The sequence below is a fragment of the Mus musculus genome, chromosome 5, assembly GCF_000001635.26.
Source record: "Mus musculus strain C57BL/6J chromosome 5, GRCm38.p6 C57BL/6J".
In the NCBI taxonomy this organism is placed as follows: Eukaryota; Metazoa; Chordata; class Mammalia; order Rodentia; family Muridae; genus Mus; species Mus musculus.
In genome coordinates this window covers 135,395,884-135,415,383 of record NC_000071.6, presented here as the reverse complement: position 1 = coordinate 135,415,383, position 19,500 = coordinate 135,395,884, and the positions used below count along the sequence as shown (strand labels likewise).

At 48.1% G+C, this 19,500-nt stretch overlaps 2 protein-coding genes across 8 annotated transcripts in view; both read left to right on the top strand.

The window, feature by feature from the left end:
* The window catches only part of Hip1 (huntingtin interacting protein 1), a 138,828-nt gene extending 129,940 nt beyond the window's left edge, over positions 1-8,888 (top strand). For 2 of the 7 annotated variants that reach the window (NR_168637.1, NM_001382848.1), the window contains exons 29-31: positions 1,073-1,134; positions 2,665-2,773; positions 4,115-8,888. Coding sequence is in view for 5 of the 7 variants with exons in the window: in NM_001382848.1 (NP_001369777.1) it covers positions 1,073-1,134; positions 2,665-2,773; positions 4,115-4,167 (224 nt within the window). In the remaining 2 variants the exon portion in view is untranslated. The remainder of the gene's footprint in view (positions 1-1,072; positions 1,135-2,664; positions 2,774-4,114) is intronic. The other 5 variants (XM_011240878.3, XR_868560.3, NM_146001.2 and 2 more) reach the window with 5 other exon arrangements.
* Positions 8,889-10,542: 1,654 nt separating this feature from the next.
* The window catches only part of Pom121 (nuclear pore membrane protein 121), a 28,702-nt gene continuing 19,744 nt past the window's right edge, over positions 10,543-19,500 (top strand). The window contains exon 1 of the mRNA XM_006504334.3: positions 10,543-10,720. The gene's annotated coding sequence lies outside the window, so the exon portion shown is untranslated. The remainder of the gene's footprint in view (positions 10,721-19,500) is intronic.

Here is a 19,500-nt window from a genome sequence, read left to right as displayed (position 1 = left end):
GCTATGTATGTTTGTTTGGTTTTTTTTTTTTTTTTTTTTTCTCGAGACAGGGTTTCTCTGTGTAGCCCTGGCTGTCCTGGAACTCACTCTGTAGACCAGGCTGGCCTCGAACTCAGAAATCTGCCTGCCTCTACCTCCCGAGTGCTGGGATTAAAGGCGTGCGCCACCACGCCCGGCTTCCAGAATGAGCTATGTAATCAGGCTGTCCTTAAACTCCCAGAGATCCTCCTGCCTCTGCTCCCAGAGTGCTGGCCTTACAAATGATCGCCCCTAGTTTCCACTTTTTTAATTCAGACCAGGACCCAACCCATGGAATATTCCTGCCCACATCTAGGGTGGCTTTTCCCACCTCAATGAACCTACTCTAGAAACTCACACACACAAACACACACGCCCCTAGCATGTTTCCATGGTGATGATACACTCATCTGGGGGCTGGTGAAATGTCTCACTGGGAAAGAGAGCTTGTCACCAAGGTTGACCTCAGTTGGAGGCAGTGCAGTAAAGTGGACGTTGTGCAAACGTGATTCCCAGAACCCACCCAGGCGTGGTGGCCTGGGCGCAGTGGCACATCCATCCCAGTGCTGGGGAGCTGGCAACAGGTGGATGGCTCCCTTGAGCTCACTGCTCAGCTCTAGGCCTATGAGAGAGCCTATCTCAAAAAACAAGGTGGAAAAATATATCAATAAAATAATAAGAAAAAGCACAGTAGTCGGCTCCTGAGGATGACCTTTGGCCTCCCCTTGCGCATGTACACGCACGCACCATACATATGAACATACATGACCTGCCTGTATGCACACTTGTATGTACACAAAGGAAGTCCTGCCTCAGGGGACCGACGTCTGCCAGCCAGGCCCAACCTTCTAAACATTCCACAGCCTCCCAACATCACCCACAGCTGGGAACAGCTTCTCCAAACAGGAGCCTGTGGGGACAGTTCAGCTTGCGACCCTTATGGTGCCAAAGGACAGGCCAAGCACTGCAGTGGGGAATTTTCGTTGTCCTCGTAGTTGAGGGACAGCCGCAGCAGATCTTCTTTGACTGGCTCTCCCTATATCTGTCCTTGCAGACAGTATGGACTTCTCAAGCATGACACTGACCCAGATCAAGCGCCAGGAGATGGATTCCCAGGTAAGAACACCATTGCTGTATCTACGGTCGGGCTGTCTCCATTGCCCACACAGCAGCCTCCAGTATCCTTCCCACAGGGAGAGGCCAGGTGTGGGTGGGCATGTAATAATCCCAGCACTTGGGAAGCCGAGGCAGGAGGACTGCCATGAGTTTGAGGCCAGTGTGGACTCTGTTAGAAAGAACAACAGAGGAGGCTCAGCAGTTCAGAGCACTTGTCCACAACAACCTTTGTCTGCAGTTCTAGAGATCCAATACCATCTGGCCTCAGTGAGCACCTCCACTCATTTGCATATGTGTGTCACCCCACCCCCCCACCCAAAAAAAAGCCTGACACACACATAGATACACAATTAAAGATAAAAAAGAATGAAAGAGAAGTCTAAATGTCACATTGTATCCCTGTAATCCTGGCTCTAGGGAGGTGGACAAAGGGGTTAAGGCCAGTCTGTCTGTGTTACATGGAACCCTGTCTCGAAAGAGAGTTCAACTAAGAGCTGGGCTGTAAACTTAAGTCTCATCTCAGGCTGCGCAGACAGCTCAATCAGTAACGTGGATTTGACAAGGTGTGGAAATAGGATAGATATGATAGAGGAAGGAACCTGAGACACAGGGAGAAGAGGTGAAGTCTGAAGACCAGTCCCAGAGAAGTGTCCAGAGGAACATTACAAGGGCCGGGTGTCATTTGGTCTTAGAGCACCTGCCTAGAATCTGCCACTAATATGTTTGGGGTGACTCTGCAGCTAAGCACTTGCTTACCTTGAACCACTGCCCAGCATTATTGTGCACATTCTTATAGCCATGGGAACAGATATAACAAGATAAACTTTCCCAAAGTCATGCAGAATGAGTGCTGTATCCAGGCTCAGGCTCTGCTGCCTGACCCCAGATTCTAGACACCATTTATGCATAGCCACTGAGCTCTGGAAGTTCAGCCAGTACTGAGTTTTGGATTGTACCTCTGTGGTAGAGCCCCTGCCTAGAATCCCCCAGTGAGGGGCTGGGGGCGTGGCTCAGCGGTAGAGCCCCTGCCTAGAATCCCCCAGTGAGGGGCTGGGGGCGTGGCTCAGTGGTAGAGCCCCTGCCTAGAATCCCCCAGGGAGGGGCTGGGGGCGTGGCTCAGTGGTAGAGCCCCTGCCTAGAATCCCCCAGTGAGGGGCTGGGGGCATGGCTCAGTGGTAGAGCCCCTGCCTAGAATCCCCCAGTGAGGGGCTAGGGGCGTGGCTCAGTGGTAGAGCACCTGCCTAGAATCCCCCAGTGAGGGGCTGGGGTGTGGCTCAGTGGTAGAGTCCCTGCCTAGAATCCCCTAGTGAGGGGCTGGGGGCGTGGCTCAGTGGGACAGCCCCTGCCTATCTTGCATGAGGCCCTTTAGAGACAAGATACAAAGGAAAAGCACAGTGGTGGGAGCATTGCTCGTCAGCAGAACATTCTGCATGAGTTTGACACTGGCTTCAATCCCCACGTTTGCTTTGATGTTGTTAACTAAGTTAAACCAAAGAAATGTAAGGCCCTCCCATCCCACTTTTCTATCAGGTTAGGGTGCTGGAGCTGGAAAATGACCTGCAGAAGGAGCGTCAGAAACTAGGAGAGCTACGGAAGAAACACTACGAGCTGGCGGGCGTGGCTGAGGGCTGGGAGGAAGGTGAGCCCCCCTTGGGCACTGATGGTGCTTCTTTCGCTAACAGAACAGGACCCTCTGGCCTGTCCCTTCCTCTCCTCCTCTTATTCCTAAATCACCTTTAAGCCTATAGCTTGTGCTGTTACCCTTCAAACCCTCAGCCATTCGCCTGGGTGGTGCACACCTCTGAACCTAGCACAGGGGAGGCAGAGGCAGGAAGACTAGAAATTGGAGAACACCCCAGATCACATAGCCAAAAACAAACCAAAAAAATTGAATTTTATAAACCTTTTTGATAAGTAAGATGCTTTCCCCTGGGTGTGGGCACAGTTGTGAGCCGCCTTGTAGGCTCTGGGACTCCAGCTCGGGTCCTCTGGATGGGCAGCTAGTGCCCTTAACACTGGACTACCACCACCTTCAACATGCACACACACGTGCCCGTATGCACATGCGCTCGCGCACACACACAAATGTATGCACACACATATCCACCTACACACAAGGCCACACTGGCCAAAAAGTGAACAGGCTTACCTGGAGAAATGGGATGCAAGAATATTCAGACCAGCCCTGGAGCTGGGTCTGGTGGCCCATGTCTCTCCTCCCAACTGTTCTGGAGTCTGAGACAGAAGAAGCATTGAAAGTTTGCTGTAAACTTCCACAAAATGAATTCAGGGCCAACCTAACAACTTAAACTCTTTCAAAACTGGGAAGTGGGCTGGTGAGATGGCTCAGTTGGTAAGAGTACCCGACTGCTCTTCCGAAGGTCTGGAGTTCAAATCCCAGCAACCACATGGTGGTTCACAACCATCCATAACGAGATCTGACTCCCTCTTCTGGAATGTCTGAAGACAGCTACAGTGTACTTACATATAATAAATAAATAAATCTTTAAAAAAAAAACTGGGAAGTAAAACAGTGCTTAGCGATATTGCTGGGCTGTGCAATGCTGACCTAGAATTCTCCACTTGGGAGCTGGGACACAGCTTAGCAGTAGAGCACTTGACTAGAATATTCCAGTGAATTCTGATTACCTGTCTGGTCCCTGAACCTAAGGTGGAAGGAGAATACTGACTCTTGAGAGTTGTGCTCTGTCCCAACCCAGGCCCTGCCATGGCCTGCTGCCATGTGTGGCTTTCTGCATGGCAAAAGTGGTTATGTCCATCCCAGGGAAGACCGTTGTTGGTTATAGCATTTGGCAAACCCTGCCGACTAAGCACATATTCGTTGTCGTGAGCCTTACATTATTCTTGAACACAGTCAAGGACACTTACGGCAGTCACGAGGTGGAGAGGATCACGTGCCGACAGTCTATTGGCACGTATGCACAAGGCTCTGTGTCACCTGTTTGGTTTTTGTTTCTAGGGACAGAAGCATCACCGTCTACTGTCCAAGAAGCAATACCGGACAAAGAGTAGAGCCAAGCCGACACCCCACACATCAGAATGTAAATCCTTGTTACCCTTCTGTGACACTCGCTCCCCACTGTGGCACATCAGGTCCTTGTAGGCCTCTCCAGTGACAAAAGCTGAAGGCCATCGGGTCTCCCCATGACACCACCTCCGTTTGCATGCATGATGGGCTCTTCCCCTATATCCCTGGCACACAGGCAGACCAGGGTCAGCCACGAGCAAGCTCAGGTCCACAGAAAAACAGCAACATGGCCACTTCCTCACAGGCCATGTCCGGCTTAGAGGGGCTTCTTGTCACTGGGAGCTTGGAGAGGGGACAGCTTACGTCTTTTCTTTTTCCCCCTCCTCAGTCCTTTGCATTTTGTCCTTTGCACAAACTTGTGAGCATCCAAACTCCGCTGGATTCCAACCCAGACTGATGTCCGACTCCACTGTTGGAAAGAACACGAAGGGACAGCTGGCCTCCACACTACACTTTTTGGCAGTTCGATGGGTCCTCTAACTGCATCTTAATAGGTGGTCGTTTGGGTCTTTTGGTTTCCCGTTTTTAAAGTTTCACACAACCAACTTTCCCAAAAAGGATTCCTCCCCCACCCAGCCTGACCCTGAGCTCTGAGCCTTCTGAGAGGAAGCCCCCCCACAGCGCCAGCACACCCCGGTGCGGCTCAGGCTACGCTTTGGTGCTCCAGCTCGGCAGTTCCGTCAGCCAAGGCTACTCCCCAGGATGACAGCTCTCCTTGGAAGGCTGAGGCTGAGCTAGTGCCTTTACTTTCTGACCTGGATGCCAGCCCAAGGCCTCTGTCCACCATCACAAGCCGGGGAGCACCAGAGTTGAAGACAAAGCAGATGGTGCCAGGGACCCAGCTGTTCAGGGGACGTTTTCTTAGGAGCTCCTGTCACCAGGCTCAACCCACCACCTGCAAGAATGGAGCCGGTGTGGAACAGCAACACTACATCCCCAGAGCGAACTTCCTGTGCCATGTCATTTGGGTCACCTCCTGTCAAACCTAGACAAGGCCCCAAGAGGGACAAATATAAAGGAACCGGAAGTGGTTCCTTCTCCGTCTGCCTGCTTCTGCATCCTACTGAACCAGAAAGCAATGGTTCCGTGTGCTACTTACCCAATAGGCCCACTGGATCAGGAAACGAGCTTGGCTCGGTTTAAGACTCTTTATATTTATTACTAACAATCTTTATGCAGCACATGCCCCAGAGATGCTTGGAGCAATCAGGACCAAGGGTAACTAAACAGGCGTGCCCTCCGCTATCAATCTCCACAGATCATCATAGAGCTAACGTGCCATCCCTGGGCATTTCCAGGCTTGGATTCCAAAGCAGGCAGGTTCCTTAAAGCACTGAGGAGCAGGGCAGAGGAGAAAGGGGACCACTGGCTCTAGCACAGTCCCCATCACCACCCACCCACTCTGGCTCCCATGCAGACAGGATGGGGACAGGGGGCACCACGCCTAGCCACAAGCAGGGACAGCACTTTGCAACTCCCTAATGGACCCCTGATCTAAGTGACCTTGTGGGCCAGGGGGGTGGTGGCTTCTTTATCTGTAGTAACACATAGGTGGCAGCCAGCAAGCACTTCTTTGAGCCTGTCCCCATGGGGCAGAGCTCAGCTTCGCTGGGTGATGGGTTGTGAGACTAGTGCTTGATCACTGTGAATCAACCTCCTCCTTCCTGCCCCACTCACCCCCACTCTGTCCCCGGTGGGCACTCCAAAACCTCCCAGAGACCCAGATGATGGCTGTGACATGTGACCTCCACACTGGGCTGAAGGAGTTTTCTGCAGTAGAAACGGGCCCATTCTGGTGCCAGAACAATGTTTTTTGGGTCCAAGGACCAGAACACTCGATGGATGAGTGGCATTGTTGGCTCATTTGTGCCAATGCAGCTGGTCCATGTGTTCACTGCCAGTCAGCTTTTCCTACGGTGGCCATAGAGTCCTTGTCTCTAGAGTCACTCTCATATGTCCCATTGAGATGACATCAAACACAGCAATAGATGGGGGTTTTCTGAATAAATGACGAACCCATATGAAAAGCCACTATCATTTTTAAAAAACCAATAAAATCTGCCTGGGGAGTGAAACAGTGAAAAGCCCCAGCTCGAGGTAAGGCAGCAGCACAGAAGGGTCCCTACCTGCTTCATGTCACATCGGGACTTTGTAATAGCTCGAGTCGGAAGCTGTCCTTCTACAGCCAGGCTGGCTAGCGCACACCTGTAACCTTGGCACTCAGCAGACCGAGGCAGGAAGATCCTGAATTTACATACCTTATCTCAAAAAACAAACAAACAAAAAAATTAAAACAGGTTATATATGTTTGTGTATAGAGATTTATATAACTGGCTTTTAGAGACAGGGTCTTACTGCATAGTCCTGGCTGGCCTCCAACTAGCTTTGTCCACCTTATTGTCCTGAGGTCACAGGGGTTCCCCTTCCTCTGTCTCCTAAATGCTGGGATCAAAGGTGTAAGCTATCTCACCCAGTTGAGACCATAATTTTTTTGGCTCTGCTACTACCTAAACGTGAGTCTTTAAACTGGTGGCTGGTCAAACCAAGCTGGAAATTCTTTTGTTTTTTCCTCTCACCAAAGCAGTTTTTATTTGAGGCAAGGAGAAGTCTGACCCATATGATTACAGTTCTAAGCACTCTTAAGTGTTAGTGGCATGACTTGGGCTATAAAACTTGCTTCTGTTTGGTTGGAAAGGGTATTCGTGATAAAGTCCTCCAGGTGGGTAAGAAGAAAGACCTCAGCTAGTGGTACTGCCCTCCAGATCCTACATCAAACTAACTAACTCTCACCATCTGGTTTGCAAGGTGCCACCCAGTGCAGAGGGACATGGGACACTTGCAAGGGCAGATGAGGCAGAAAGAACAGGTGCAAGTCACTTGAGGAGCAGCTCAAAAGGAACTTCACAGCCTTCCTCCCCACACCCCCAGGCTGCTTAGACTGAAGGCTGCTGCCTTGGGTGTAGCTAGATCCTCAAGGGAGCTGAGGGGCTGGAGAGGTAGCTCAGCAGTTAGTACTCCCCGCTCTTACAGAGGACCCCCAAATCAGCTCCCAGCACCCACATGTGACCACGACCGCCTTCAACTCCAGCCTCAAGGGATCCAATGGCATCTGCTGCATGCGTTCATGCAGAAGTGCCCACATACTTTTAGAGAAAATAACTCCTGAAAAAAAAAATAACTTTAAAGGCAGAAAATTGACAAAATAATGACTTAGGGTGGGGTGAGGAAGAAACTCAAATCCAGCTGTGACTTATATTTAGATAATGCAGTTTCCTGGTGCCTCCAAGGCTAAGCATAAGTGTGTGCATAGGAGATCTACTTCTGTGGGGTTAGGTCATAGCTCAAAAAGGAATTTAAATAGTTATGCCAGGTTTGTCAATGCACAACTATAATCCCAGCATTTGGGAATCCGAGGCAGGAGGAATGTGAGTTCAGGTCTAGCCTGGGCTATATACTAAGACCTTGTCTCAAAAACAAAGATCAGGCTCTAATTTAACTGGCTTATTGCAGTACTGTCCCCAGCACTATCCTCAGATTCCTGTTTTGCCCTGGGAGAATCAAACACATGCAGGGCACCCTGTCTCAGAACTGGTGTGGTAAGTCAGGGTCACAAGTGTTTATCATTCTGGTCACATTAGGGTGCTATGGCCTCTCATCATCGGAGGTATTGGTCCTCATCCTGTGTCTGGGGGAGTTTTTACTTCTTGGTCAGTGACTTAGTTGTAGAAGGGTCCCTGGCACTGTTTGACCCTGAATTTTAATGCTGACCAATGTGTTACTCCCGGTTGCCTTTCCATATCTCTGGAGACCTTGCTAGAAAAGCAAGTCTATGGGCGCAACATTAACCTGCCAATAAGAGTGGCCCTGCCCTCTGCCGTCTTGGATCATCTGTAGTAGCCTTCCAACCAGAGTGGGCTTTGCTTTCTCTCTCCCATCTTTGATCATCTTCCAAGTTGGCTTCCAACAAGGATGAGCTCTGCTCGGTCGATCTTCATCTTGGATCCCCTACATTGGCCTTCCAAAGAGAGGGGCTTTGCCCTCTTTCCACCTTTCAGGTTCTCAGAGACCACACTGTAACATTGGAAACTACCATGACAGCACTTGCCAGGCATTCACAGTGACGCAGAAGAGCTATTTGACTCCCAGGTCCAGCCCAAACCCACGACCAGCAAAGCAGTAATGGAGTGCTTCCCCTCCCAGGAGCCAGAGCCAGGAATGGTGGGTTAGACGTGACTGGATCCAGTTGTGAGGATAGAACCTTCCAGACATGTGTTTCAGGTGACCCTCAACTACCTCAGGTTTGAAGACCCTAAGTTAAACTTGATTACCACTCTAGGGACAAACCGAGGAATCTGGTTAAATCTTGGTGATAACCTAAATGTCTCAAGCTTATAACAAACTCTCAAACCGTGCAGGGATGGGGCTGATTTTTGTTTGTTTATGCCCGCCCCCTTCTGTTTCTAACCTTTTCCACTGTTTTCCATTAGAGTAGTCCCTATAAGTGAATTTCACTTCTCACAAGGTGCCTACCTTCCCAGAGCAGGTAGCCACTGGCTCTTGTTTCCTCCTCACAGGACTTTTATTATGGAATGAAGATCTTTCTTTGTATAATGCATTGCATCTGTGGTTTCAATTTTTTCCAATAAATATGTCAGCCTGGCTGTGGAGAACTCTGGTGATAAAGGGCTGATCAGAGTGCTCTTGAGGGTTGGGCTCCGGCTTCTTGTTTCCATTTTGATATACATGGGGTCAGAATGACACTTCACAATCCTTCACTCTGGTGCTGGGGTATCTGACAACCTCTTCTGACCTCAGGCTCCTGCATATATGTGGTATGCATACATATACTCAGGTGCACACATATACCCATAGGACATATACATTTACAGGGTCTCTCTGTGTGGCCCTGGATGTTCTGAAACTGGCTCTGTAAACCAGCTTGGCCTTGAACTCAGAGGTTCTCCTGCTTCTGCCTTCTCCTTTCTTTTTAGCAAATATTTAAAACAAAACAAAAAACAGAGGGGCTGGAGAGAAGGTTGGCACTTAAAACTTGCTGCTCTTCCTGTGGACCTGGATAGGTTCCCAGGACCCACAGCAGGCAGCTCCCACCTGCCTGTAAGGCCAGTTCCAGGGTCACTGAGACTAGCTTCTGTAGCTGCTTGCACACACTGGTGTATAGTCAGACGAGTATGTGCACACATTTAAAAATAACTAATTTTTATTTACTTAATTAGAGAAACATTGGTTTGTAAGCTGAAAGCGTAGCTCAATGGTGGAGCGCTTGCCTACCAAGCAGAGCTGTGGGTTCTGTTTGCAACATTGCAAACAATAGGGGTGTCGAGGAAGGAGGGCCATAGCAATGCAGACCTGTAACCCCGTCATTAGGAACCTTAGGCAGGAGGATTATACATCTGAGAGTAGTCTGGGCTGCACAGTGGTTCTCTGCTTTAGTATCCTAGAAAACGGGGTGTAGCACGGTTGGAACAGTGAGCGCCTAGCATGGGGCCAGGGGGTTTAGTGAAGAATGGCAAAAGTCCATGTTGGCTGAGAGGGATCAAAGTGCAGAAAAGATATCTGAAGGGGGCATTCATTGCATTGCCTTGCATCATCAGAGGTCACACAATCCCCAAGTGGCTGGCTGCACACTGAAAAGCCAGGGAACTCACTTGTTGCTCACATGCAAGAAGCCGGAAACCGGGCTGGTGAGATGGCTCAGTGGTTAAGAGCGCCGACTGCTCTTCCAAAGGTCCCGAGTTCAAATCCCAGCAACCACATGGTGGCTCACAACCATCCGTAATGAAATCTGATGCCCTCTTCTGGAGTATCTGAAGACAACTACAGTGTACTTACATTAAATAAATAAATATTAAAAAAAAAAAAAAAAAAAAAGAAGCCGGAAACCTCTTCACAAGAGGGATGGACGATCCAGCCACAGTCAGTCTAAAGAAGCTAAAGTCTGATGTACAAGGCAGCAAGAGACGCACTTTCTGGGGAAGATAGAGGGGCACACAGTGGCTGGCTGGCTTCTTCCTCCTGTTTAATTTGGTTCCATTACCCAGTCTGCCTAACCGAAGGCTAGGAAAGGGGATGGGGAAAAAAGGACAGGAAGGGGGGTGGGGATAAGAGACGGGAAAGTTAGGGGAAGGGAAGGGAAGGGAGAAGGAAGGAAAAGAAAAAATAAATGAGAAAGAGGGAAGGAAAAAAAGAAAAACTCTACTCACACGACTCAAACCACGTGCATCTTCTTTTCCCGCCTTCAGCCAAAAGCTGGCAGTTAATTGGGAGTGGAGAGCCGCTGACTTGTTGCCTGGCAACCGACTGCCTTTGACGCTTCTCTCGCAGGAGCCGCTCTGTAGTGATGTAAGAGGCACGTAGCGCATGTTGGGACCATGAGGTCTCTGCCTCCTTCAGCCTTCGCGCGGCTTAGAGCTACAGGCTGCTCTGGCGAGAGGCGCCAGGCACAAGTCCTAGGCCGAAGGCCCGCAGTCGTGGCTGGACCACTATCCTTGAAGACCCGCCTGGACTTGGTATGGTCTGGTAAGTCCCAGCTGCAGCCCTCGGATCATCTGAGGCTTCTCAGTGTGTCAAGTTCAGCTGCAGGCGGGCCACCAACAGTCCACGTAGATGCCTTCATAGGTTGAAAGCGTTGCATGACTGGGTTTTGTAAGGAACACAGTAAGAAGGCAAATTCAAGGCCCAGGTAGTATAGTGGTGCCCACATTTAACCCTAGCACTTGGGAGATGGAGACAGTGGCCAGTTTGGTATAGCTGAGTCCCTGTCAGGGAGCGGGAGAATTTGATCTGGGAGTAGTGGGACATACTTATGACCCTAGCACTTGAAAGTGGACACAGTATCAGAAATTCAAGTGCAGCTTCAACTACATAGGCAGTTGTGACATGAGACCCTTTCTCAAAAATTTAAAAAAAAAAAAAATGGGGCTGGAGATGGCTTCACTACTTGCCATTACAGATGGCCTAAATTTGGTTCCCAGCACTCATGTGAGGAGGCTCACGACCTCCCATATCTCCACATGCAGGGAACTGGACCCCACTTTTGGATGTCTTCAGGCATCTTTACTCAAATGCACACACACACATAAAAAATAAAAATAAAAAAATTTAGAGCAAGCAAAAAGTAAATAAATAATTAAATAAAAGGCGGTATAGGTGGTATAGACCTATAATCTCAGCACTGGGGAGGCTGAGGCAGAAGGTTCTGAAGTTCAAGGCCAAGCTGGGCTAAATATAGTAATGCTATCTGAAAAAACAAGTTTGAAAATCGCCAGAGGAACTGCGGTGGTGAACACCTTCAGTCTTAACACTCACAGGCAGAAGCAGTTCCCTGAGAGTCCGAAGCCAGGCTGTTTTACATAGTGAGTTCCAGGAGAGTCTGTGAAGAGAGACCCTGTCTCATTCCTCCCTAAAGTCCCCCAATATAAGATATGATCTGACCCAAAGTGTCTTAGTTCATAATTTCCTTTGCCCATTTTGTCTTTATTTCAAAACATGGACATTTGGGCCTGGAGAGATGGCTCACCCACTAACAGAGCTGTTTCCGCTCCTGCAGAGAGAATCCTGGTTCAGTTCTAAGAACCCACGCGGCAGCTCATGACCATCTATAACTACAGTTCCACCAGCTTTGACACCCTCTTCTCCAGTCAGGGTTACTGTGACACATATGGTATATATACATGCTTTCAGGAAAAGCACCCACACATTATAATAAGCTGTGGAGGGTTTCGTTTTAAGAGGATACTCATGCTGAGCTTGGTGGCCGGCACCTTTAATCCCAGTACTCAGGAGACAGAGGCAGGTGGATCTCTCTGAGTTCAAGGCCAGCCTGGCCTACAGAACAAGTTCCAGGACAACCAGGGATACACAGAGAAACCCTGTCTCGACAAAAAGACACTCATGCTGGACATGATAGCATACACCTTTATTCCCAGCACTCAGCAGGCACAGGCAGATAGATCCTTCTTTGTGAGTTCTTGATTAACCTTGCCTACATAGCAAGTTTTAGGCCAGCTTGGCCTATCATAGTAAGAACTTACCTCAAAAAATAATAATTCAGGGCTGGAGAGATGGTTCAGTGGTTAAGCGCACCGACTGCTCTTCTGAAGGTCCTGAGTTCAAATCTCAGCTACCACATGGTGGCTCACAACCATCTGTAATGAGATCTGACGCCCTCTTTTGGTGCATCTGAAGACAGCCACAGTGTACTTAGATATAATTATAAATAAATCTTAAAAAATAGTAATAATTCAAAGTAATGCACTAAGAGTTGAAGAGTGGGCTGAGTGGTTGCTTTTGCAGTAGATTGGGTTCCTAGCACCCATATGGCAGCTCACAAAGGGTTACCTGTAACTTCAAGGCTCAGGAGAATCTGAAGCCCTCGTCTGAGATTTTTAAGGGCACCAGGCATGTCTGTGGTGCACATATATACATTTGTATGGATGCAAGAAAAAAAAAAAACCCTGCTTACATGTAAAGTAATAAAATAAACTTTAAAAGTGCACCATACTGAAAGAAAAAAATAAATAAGTAAAAACTACAGAAGAAGAGGAGGAGAGAGAGGCTGGAGGATGGTTCAGGAGTTAGAAGCACTGACTTTGCTCTTCCAGAGGTCTTGAGTTCAATTCCCAGCAACCCCATGGTGGCTCACAAGCATCTGTAATGGGATCCGATGACCACTTCTGGTGTCTGAAGACAAATGGCAGTGTACTCAGTTACATAAATCTTAAAAACAAACAAAAAGGGCTGGAGAGATGGCTCAGAGGTTAGGAGCACTGACTGCTCTTCCAGAGGTCCTGAGTTCAGTTCCCAGCAACCACATGGTGGCTCACAACCATCTGTAATGGGATCTGATGCCATCTTCTGGCCTGCAGGTGTATGTGCAGGTAGAATGCTGTATACATAATAAATAAATCTTAAAAAAAAAAAAAAAAAAAAAAACCAGGGGGCTGGTGAGATGGCTCAGTGGGTAAGAGCACCAGACTGCTCTTCCGAAGGTCCTGAGTTCAAATCCCAGCAACCACATGGTGGCTCACAACCATCCGTAACGTGATCTGACTCCCTCTTCTGGAGTGTCTAAGGACAGCTACAGTGTACTTACATATAATAAATAAATAGTTAAAAAAACCAAAAAAAAAAACCAAAAAACTGGGCTGGTGAGATGGCTCAACGGGTAAAAGCACCTAAAAAAAGGTCATGAGTTCAAATCCCAGCAAACCACATGGTGGCTCACAACCACCCATAACAAGATCTGACGCCTTCTCCTTGTGTGTCTGAAGACAGCCACAGTGTATTTACATATAATAAATAAACTAATCTTAAAAAAAAAAAAAAACTATTTTAGCCAGGCATGGTGGCACACGTCTTTAATCCCAGCATTCAGGAGGCAGAGGCAGGCAAGATTTCTGAGTTCGAGGCCAGCCTGGTCTACAAAGTGAGTTCCAGGACAGCCAGGGCTATACAGAGAAACCCTGTCTTGAACCCCACCCCCCAAAAAAAACTATTTAAAAAAAAAGGAGGAGGAAGAGGAGGAGGAGGAGGGAACAGAAGAAAAGACAAATTGTCATCTGTCACTGGCATTGTAAAGTACTGGGAATAAAAATAGCTTTATGAAGTTTTCATGATTTTGCAGGAATAAATAAACACTAAAAGACAAAGCAGGAGGCTGTGGAGATGTCTTGGTGTTCATGGGCCTTTGCTGCTCTTCCAGAGGACCTGGGTTCAATTCCCAGCACCTGAGTAGTGTCTCACAACTGTCCAGTTCCAGGAGTTCCAATGCCCTCTTCTGACCTCTTCATGACCAGGCATGTATGTGGTGGTGGATATACATACATGCAAGGAAAACACTAAAAATAAATCTAAAATAAAAGGCTCCTAAAGCCAGGCAGTGGTGGTGCACGCCTTTAATCTCAGCACTTGGGAGGCAGAGGCAGACAGATTTCTGAGTTCAAGGCCAGCCTGGTCTACAGAGTGAGTTCCAGGACAGCCAGGGCTACACAGAGAAACCCTGTCTCGAAAAACCAAAAAAAAAAAAAAAAAAAAAAAAAAAAAGGCCCTCCTTGGTTTCTGCGGAGGAGGAGAGAACGATGCTGATTGGCGGCATGTGTTTGTAATACAGCAGCCAGGAGTTGGAGGCAGGAAAAATTCCAACCTAGTTTAGGAGGGATAGCAAGGAAGAATATCTTTGTCCTCCCAGGAAGAGGTTTCTCACAGTCCTGCAGTTTGTCAGATGATGTTGCAGGGGAGACTGAAGATAATGCTGGGAAGGACCATATTTTAACCCCGGCCGCTTTGTTATCTCTTGCATATTAAAGTCTAAGCTTAGGCATGTGAGGCACACCTTTGATCCCAGCATTTGGGAGGCAGATGCAAGCAGATCTCTGAGTTCAAGTTAGCCTGGTCTACAGATCGAGTTCCAGGACAGCCAGGGCTATGCAGAAGAAAAACTCTGTCTCCAAAAACCACACATTCGAGTGTGTGCCTATACACACACAGTGAACAAATTTATTTACTTTTAAGTGTATGCTGGAAAGTGGGAGAGATAAAAGGGTCTAGTGATCTTAGTCCATAATAACCAGGAATAACGAGCTATGTGTAATTAATGGGATCTGGTTGATCCCTGCCTGAGTTCTGCTTTTGCAAGTGGCCTGAAGAAATCCTTATTGCTTGACAGGACACTCAGGTTCTCAGAAGGGAACCATTCCTGATCCAGGAGCCACCTCTGTAGTGAACCAGTGCCCCCTGGTGGTGAGGGATGGCTCTGTCCTTAGACGCTCAGCTGTTCTGAAGTCCAAGGTGGTTCCAAGTTTAGAGTAACTGGTGACTTTAGGAATCTTTCAGGTGTCTGAGACACTAAAAAGCTGACATGCCTCAGTTCATTTCAGAGGGGAGTGGTACAAACATTAGCTTGAGTGATTGATGGTCTACATACAGAGGTAAGGAGGCAACTCCAGTGGAGAAAGACACAAAATGGAGGCAGGGGTGTCCTGCTATTCAGCCTGCTTGTTTGTTTGCTTGCTTGCTTGTTATTTGTTTGTTTTGTTTTGTGGTTTTTTGTTTTGCTTCCCAAAACAGGTTTCTCTGTGTAGTTCTGGCTGTCCTGGGGCTAACTCACTCTGTAGACCAGGCTATCCTCTAACAGAGAGATCCTCCAGCCTCTGCCTCCCAAAGCCTGGGGTTCAAGTGAGTTACCAGTTCCAGCTGCCTGCTTCTACTTTAAAAAAAGTAAGAAAGAAAACGTTGTGATTGTGTGTGTGTGTGTGTGTGAGAGAGAGAGAGAGAGAGAGAGAGGTCCTTTGGTGCCAAAGTACACATGTGGAAGTCAGAAGCCAACTTTCCGGGGTTGGTTGCTGCCGTCTTCCATGTGGTATTAAATCCAGGTCACAGGTCATTGAGTACTTACTTCAGTTGTGGGTGCCAAGAGAGGAGTCAGTGGCTTTGTAGCAAAAGCAGTTTCCGAGGCCCTATCAAAACATTCCATTGGTTTCTTTATCTGGGAATGTCTTAGTTTCTTCCTCACTTTCCGTTTTACAAACAGGGTCCTTCTGTTTCTGTATCAAAGGCTAGCCTCAACTCAACTATGTCGTCAAGGATGGCCTTGAACTTCTGACCCCACTGCCTCCATCTCCCAAGCGTCGGGAGTGTGGGGAGTGTGAATCGCCAGACTGGCCAGTGGATAGAAATTTCATTCTCAACCTTCAGGCAAGAGGAATCTGACTCACCTACCTTGGTGTCAGCCCACAGCCCACCAAGTTTACCTTTTACATAAGCCAGAGGTGTCATCACAATTGAAGGGTATCCCAACTGCTACCACTGAGTGAAGGAGGGTTGGTCCTGTGTCAGAGGTGCTTTTGCATACACATGAACTCGCTCACACGAGCACAGGCTCATGCACATGAAAGGAGAGGGGAGGAAGGAAGTGAGCAGACCCAAGCAGGACGGGCCGTAAGCTTTGTGCTAGCACAGGATGACGGACTTAGCCAAGGAGCTATGTAGCAATAAAGATTCGCTCCAAGGCAAAGTGCTGTGAGGGAAGAGAGGAAGGCAAGGATGCTCTGTATCCGTAGTCATGCCCTCTGTGTAGGAACCGCAAGTGCCTCAGAGCAGGGAGGCTGGAGGACACACGACAGCCAATCAGTGCACCCTTGAAACCTCTGTATATGACAGAAAGTTACAAGTGTGTTTGTTGACCGGTCCCCAGAAGGTAAAGCCAAATTTGAGGTGGGATATGGTAACCCTTACACCTGTGACCCTCAGCACTCAGGAGATAAAAACAGGTCAGGAATTCATTGTAACATCAGTTACATAGTGAAGCAACCTGAGTTACACAAGACCCCCATCTCAAAACAAACAAACAAACAACAACTCCTGAAAACTGCACTAGAGACATGGCTCAGCATTTAAGAGCACTCGTTCTTATATAGGATCCACGTGTTTTCCCCAGCAGCATCATGGCAGGCATGACAACCATCCATAAGTCCAGTCCTAGGATGTTCCACTCTCTCTTCTGACCTCCACTGGCACCAAGCGTACATATGGTATACACACACACAGAGGCAAAACACCCACACACATAAAACCAACATTTCTTTAAAAACTTGAGAAAATTTCAGGACCAAGTCTACACATTCTTCTCCAGATAGCGCAGGGAAGTCTGGAGAGAAGCGTGGTGCCATGCCTGCTCTCTTTAGTTCCTCCAAGAAGCTCTGGATGCAGGGAGGCTGAACAAGGCACAGCAACCACGCAAGGCATGTGTGGAGAGGCAGCAAGGCCATAGTACCAGGGCATCACAGCCCTGCAACCCTTTTTAAAAATGTATGCGGGGCATAGTTACCCACACTTTTATGTCCAGCACTTGGGAGGCAGGGGCAGATAGAACTCTCTAAGTTCAAGGCCAGCCTAATCTACACAGTGAATTCCAGGATAGAGCTACCTAATAAGACCCTGTTTCAAAACAAAACAAAAAACATTATCACTGTTTGTGTGTGCACGGGGGCACACATGGCCAAGGTGTGTGGAGGTCAGAGGACAACCTTGTGAGCTCGGTCTTCTCCTTTTACCTCTGTGTGGGTCCTAGGAAGGACAAGCCTTGATTTCATGTCAAGAGTCAGAGTGATGGGACATGGCTTAGCAGTAGTTAGCAACACACAACACACACACACACACACGATCCAAAAAGCATATCTTTAAAACCAGTACTGTCACTGTACATTTATTAACCATAATATTTGAGCTCTCTACATACCCAAGTATGACCTATTGTTGGTTCATTCTTTTGGTTTTTCCAAGACAGGGTCTCTCTGTGGCTGTCCTAAAACTCACTCTGTAGACCAGGCTGGCCTTGACCTCAGAGATCTCCCTGGCTCTGCCTCCTGAGTACAAGGATTAAAGGCATGCCCCATCACCACCACCCATGCTGCAACTGGGCTTTTTGTTGTTGTTTTTTGTTTGTTTGTTTGTTTTTTGAGACAGGGTTTCTCTGTGTAGCCCTGGCTGTCCTGGAACTCATTCTGTAGACCAGTGTGCCATCACCGCCCAGCCTGATGCACTCTTTTAGTGTGTCTGAGGACAGCTGCAGTGTACTCATATAAATAAAAAAATAAGTTTAAAAAAAAAGAAAGAAAAAGCAAGCCAGGAGGTGGTGGCGCACGCCTTTAATCCTAGCACTTGGGAGGCAGAAGCAGGCAGATTTCTGAGTTCAAGGCCAGCCTGGTCTACAGAGTGAGTTCCAGGATAACCAGGGCTACACAGAGAAACCCTGTCTCAAGAAAGAAAGAAAGAAAGAAAGAAAGAAAGAAAGAAAGAAAGAAAGAAAGAAAGAGGCATTGGATTCCATTACAGATGGTTGTGAGCTACCATGTGGTTGCTGGGAATTGAACTCAGGACCTGTGGCAGAGCAGTTGGCACTGGTAACCGCTGAGCCACCTCTCCAGCCCCAGCAACTGGGCTTTAACCTGGGTTCTAGCGATGAAAGTAAAGCAAACTTACTAGGTTGGGTTTTGGTTGCTGTGAGAGGAACAAAGCATGACCAGGAATCACATGGGGGGGTGTGGGGGAAGGGTTTTATTTGGCTCACACTTCTACATCATAGTTTGTCATTGAAGGGATTCAGCAAGCAGGAACTAAAGCAGAGACGGTAAAAGAAAGCTGCTTGCTCTTCACAGTGCACGCACACACACAAACACACGCACGCAGACACAGGCATACACACACACACACACACACACACACACACACACACTTATAATCCATCCATCCTCAGGACAACCTGCCCAAAGGTGGCACCTCTCACGTCGGTCTGGGCCTTCTTCCACCTTAATCATTAGCCAAGAAAATACCCTGCGGGCAACCTGATGGAGGCATTTTCTCAGTTGAGGTTTCTTCCCAGACATGCCTAGGTTTGTGTCAGGTGGACAAACCCCAACCTAGTGAGCATCTCTCCAACCTTCCTTTGGGGAGAAGGGTGAGGCAGGGTGTCCTGTAACCCAGGTTGTCCTGGCCTTGCCCTGTTCATTCTCCTGCCTCTACTTCCTAAATAGGAGCATTCAGTTCTGTTCACTCCCTCTCTGTAGGGAAATGGGGGGGGGGGGAGACTGAAGGAGTAGGCTGGGATTCCCAGCAGACTTGACTCACTTTGCCGTTTTGTTAACAATTTTCTTAAAAAAAAAAAAAAAAAGATTTATTTACTTATGTGAGCACATTGTTGCTGTCTCCAGACACACCAGAAGAGGTCATCAGATCCCATTGCATATGGTTGTGAGCTACTACCATGTGGATGCTGGGAACTGAACTCAGGACCTCTAGAAAAGCAGTCAGTGCTCTTAACCTCTGAGCCATCTCTCTAGCCCTAACTACGATTTTCAAAGGACAAGTACAAGCGTCGGGTAGCCTGGTCGTGTGTCCTTTAGGCAGTGCTTCAGTGAGACCATAAGGCCAGTGGTTCTCAACTTGTGGGTACTGACCCCTCCACCCCAAGACCATCGAGAAAACATCATCTACACTACAAATCATAACGGTAGCAAAATTACACTTAGGAGGTAGCTTTATAGTTTGGGGGTTGGGGGATGTCACCACAACATAAAGAACTGAATAAAACGGTTAAAGCATTAGGAAGGTTGAGAACCACTGCATAAAACCAAGGTGGACAGATAAGGCTGTGTGTGTTTGTGCTTTAATGGATAAGCCTGGGACTGCCCTCTAGTGGCCGATACACAACAAACCCCTACTGGATTACACCTCAGAAACTAAGAATGGCACTGAGCAGGACCACCCTGTTTCTTAACTATCACCAGTGCCCACTGTACTCA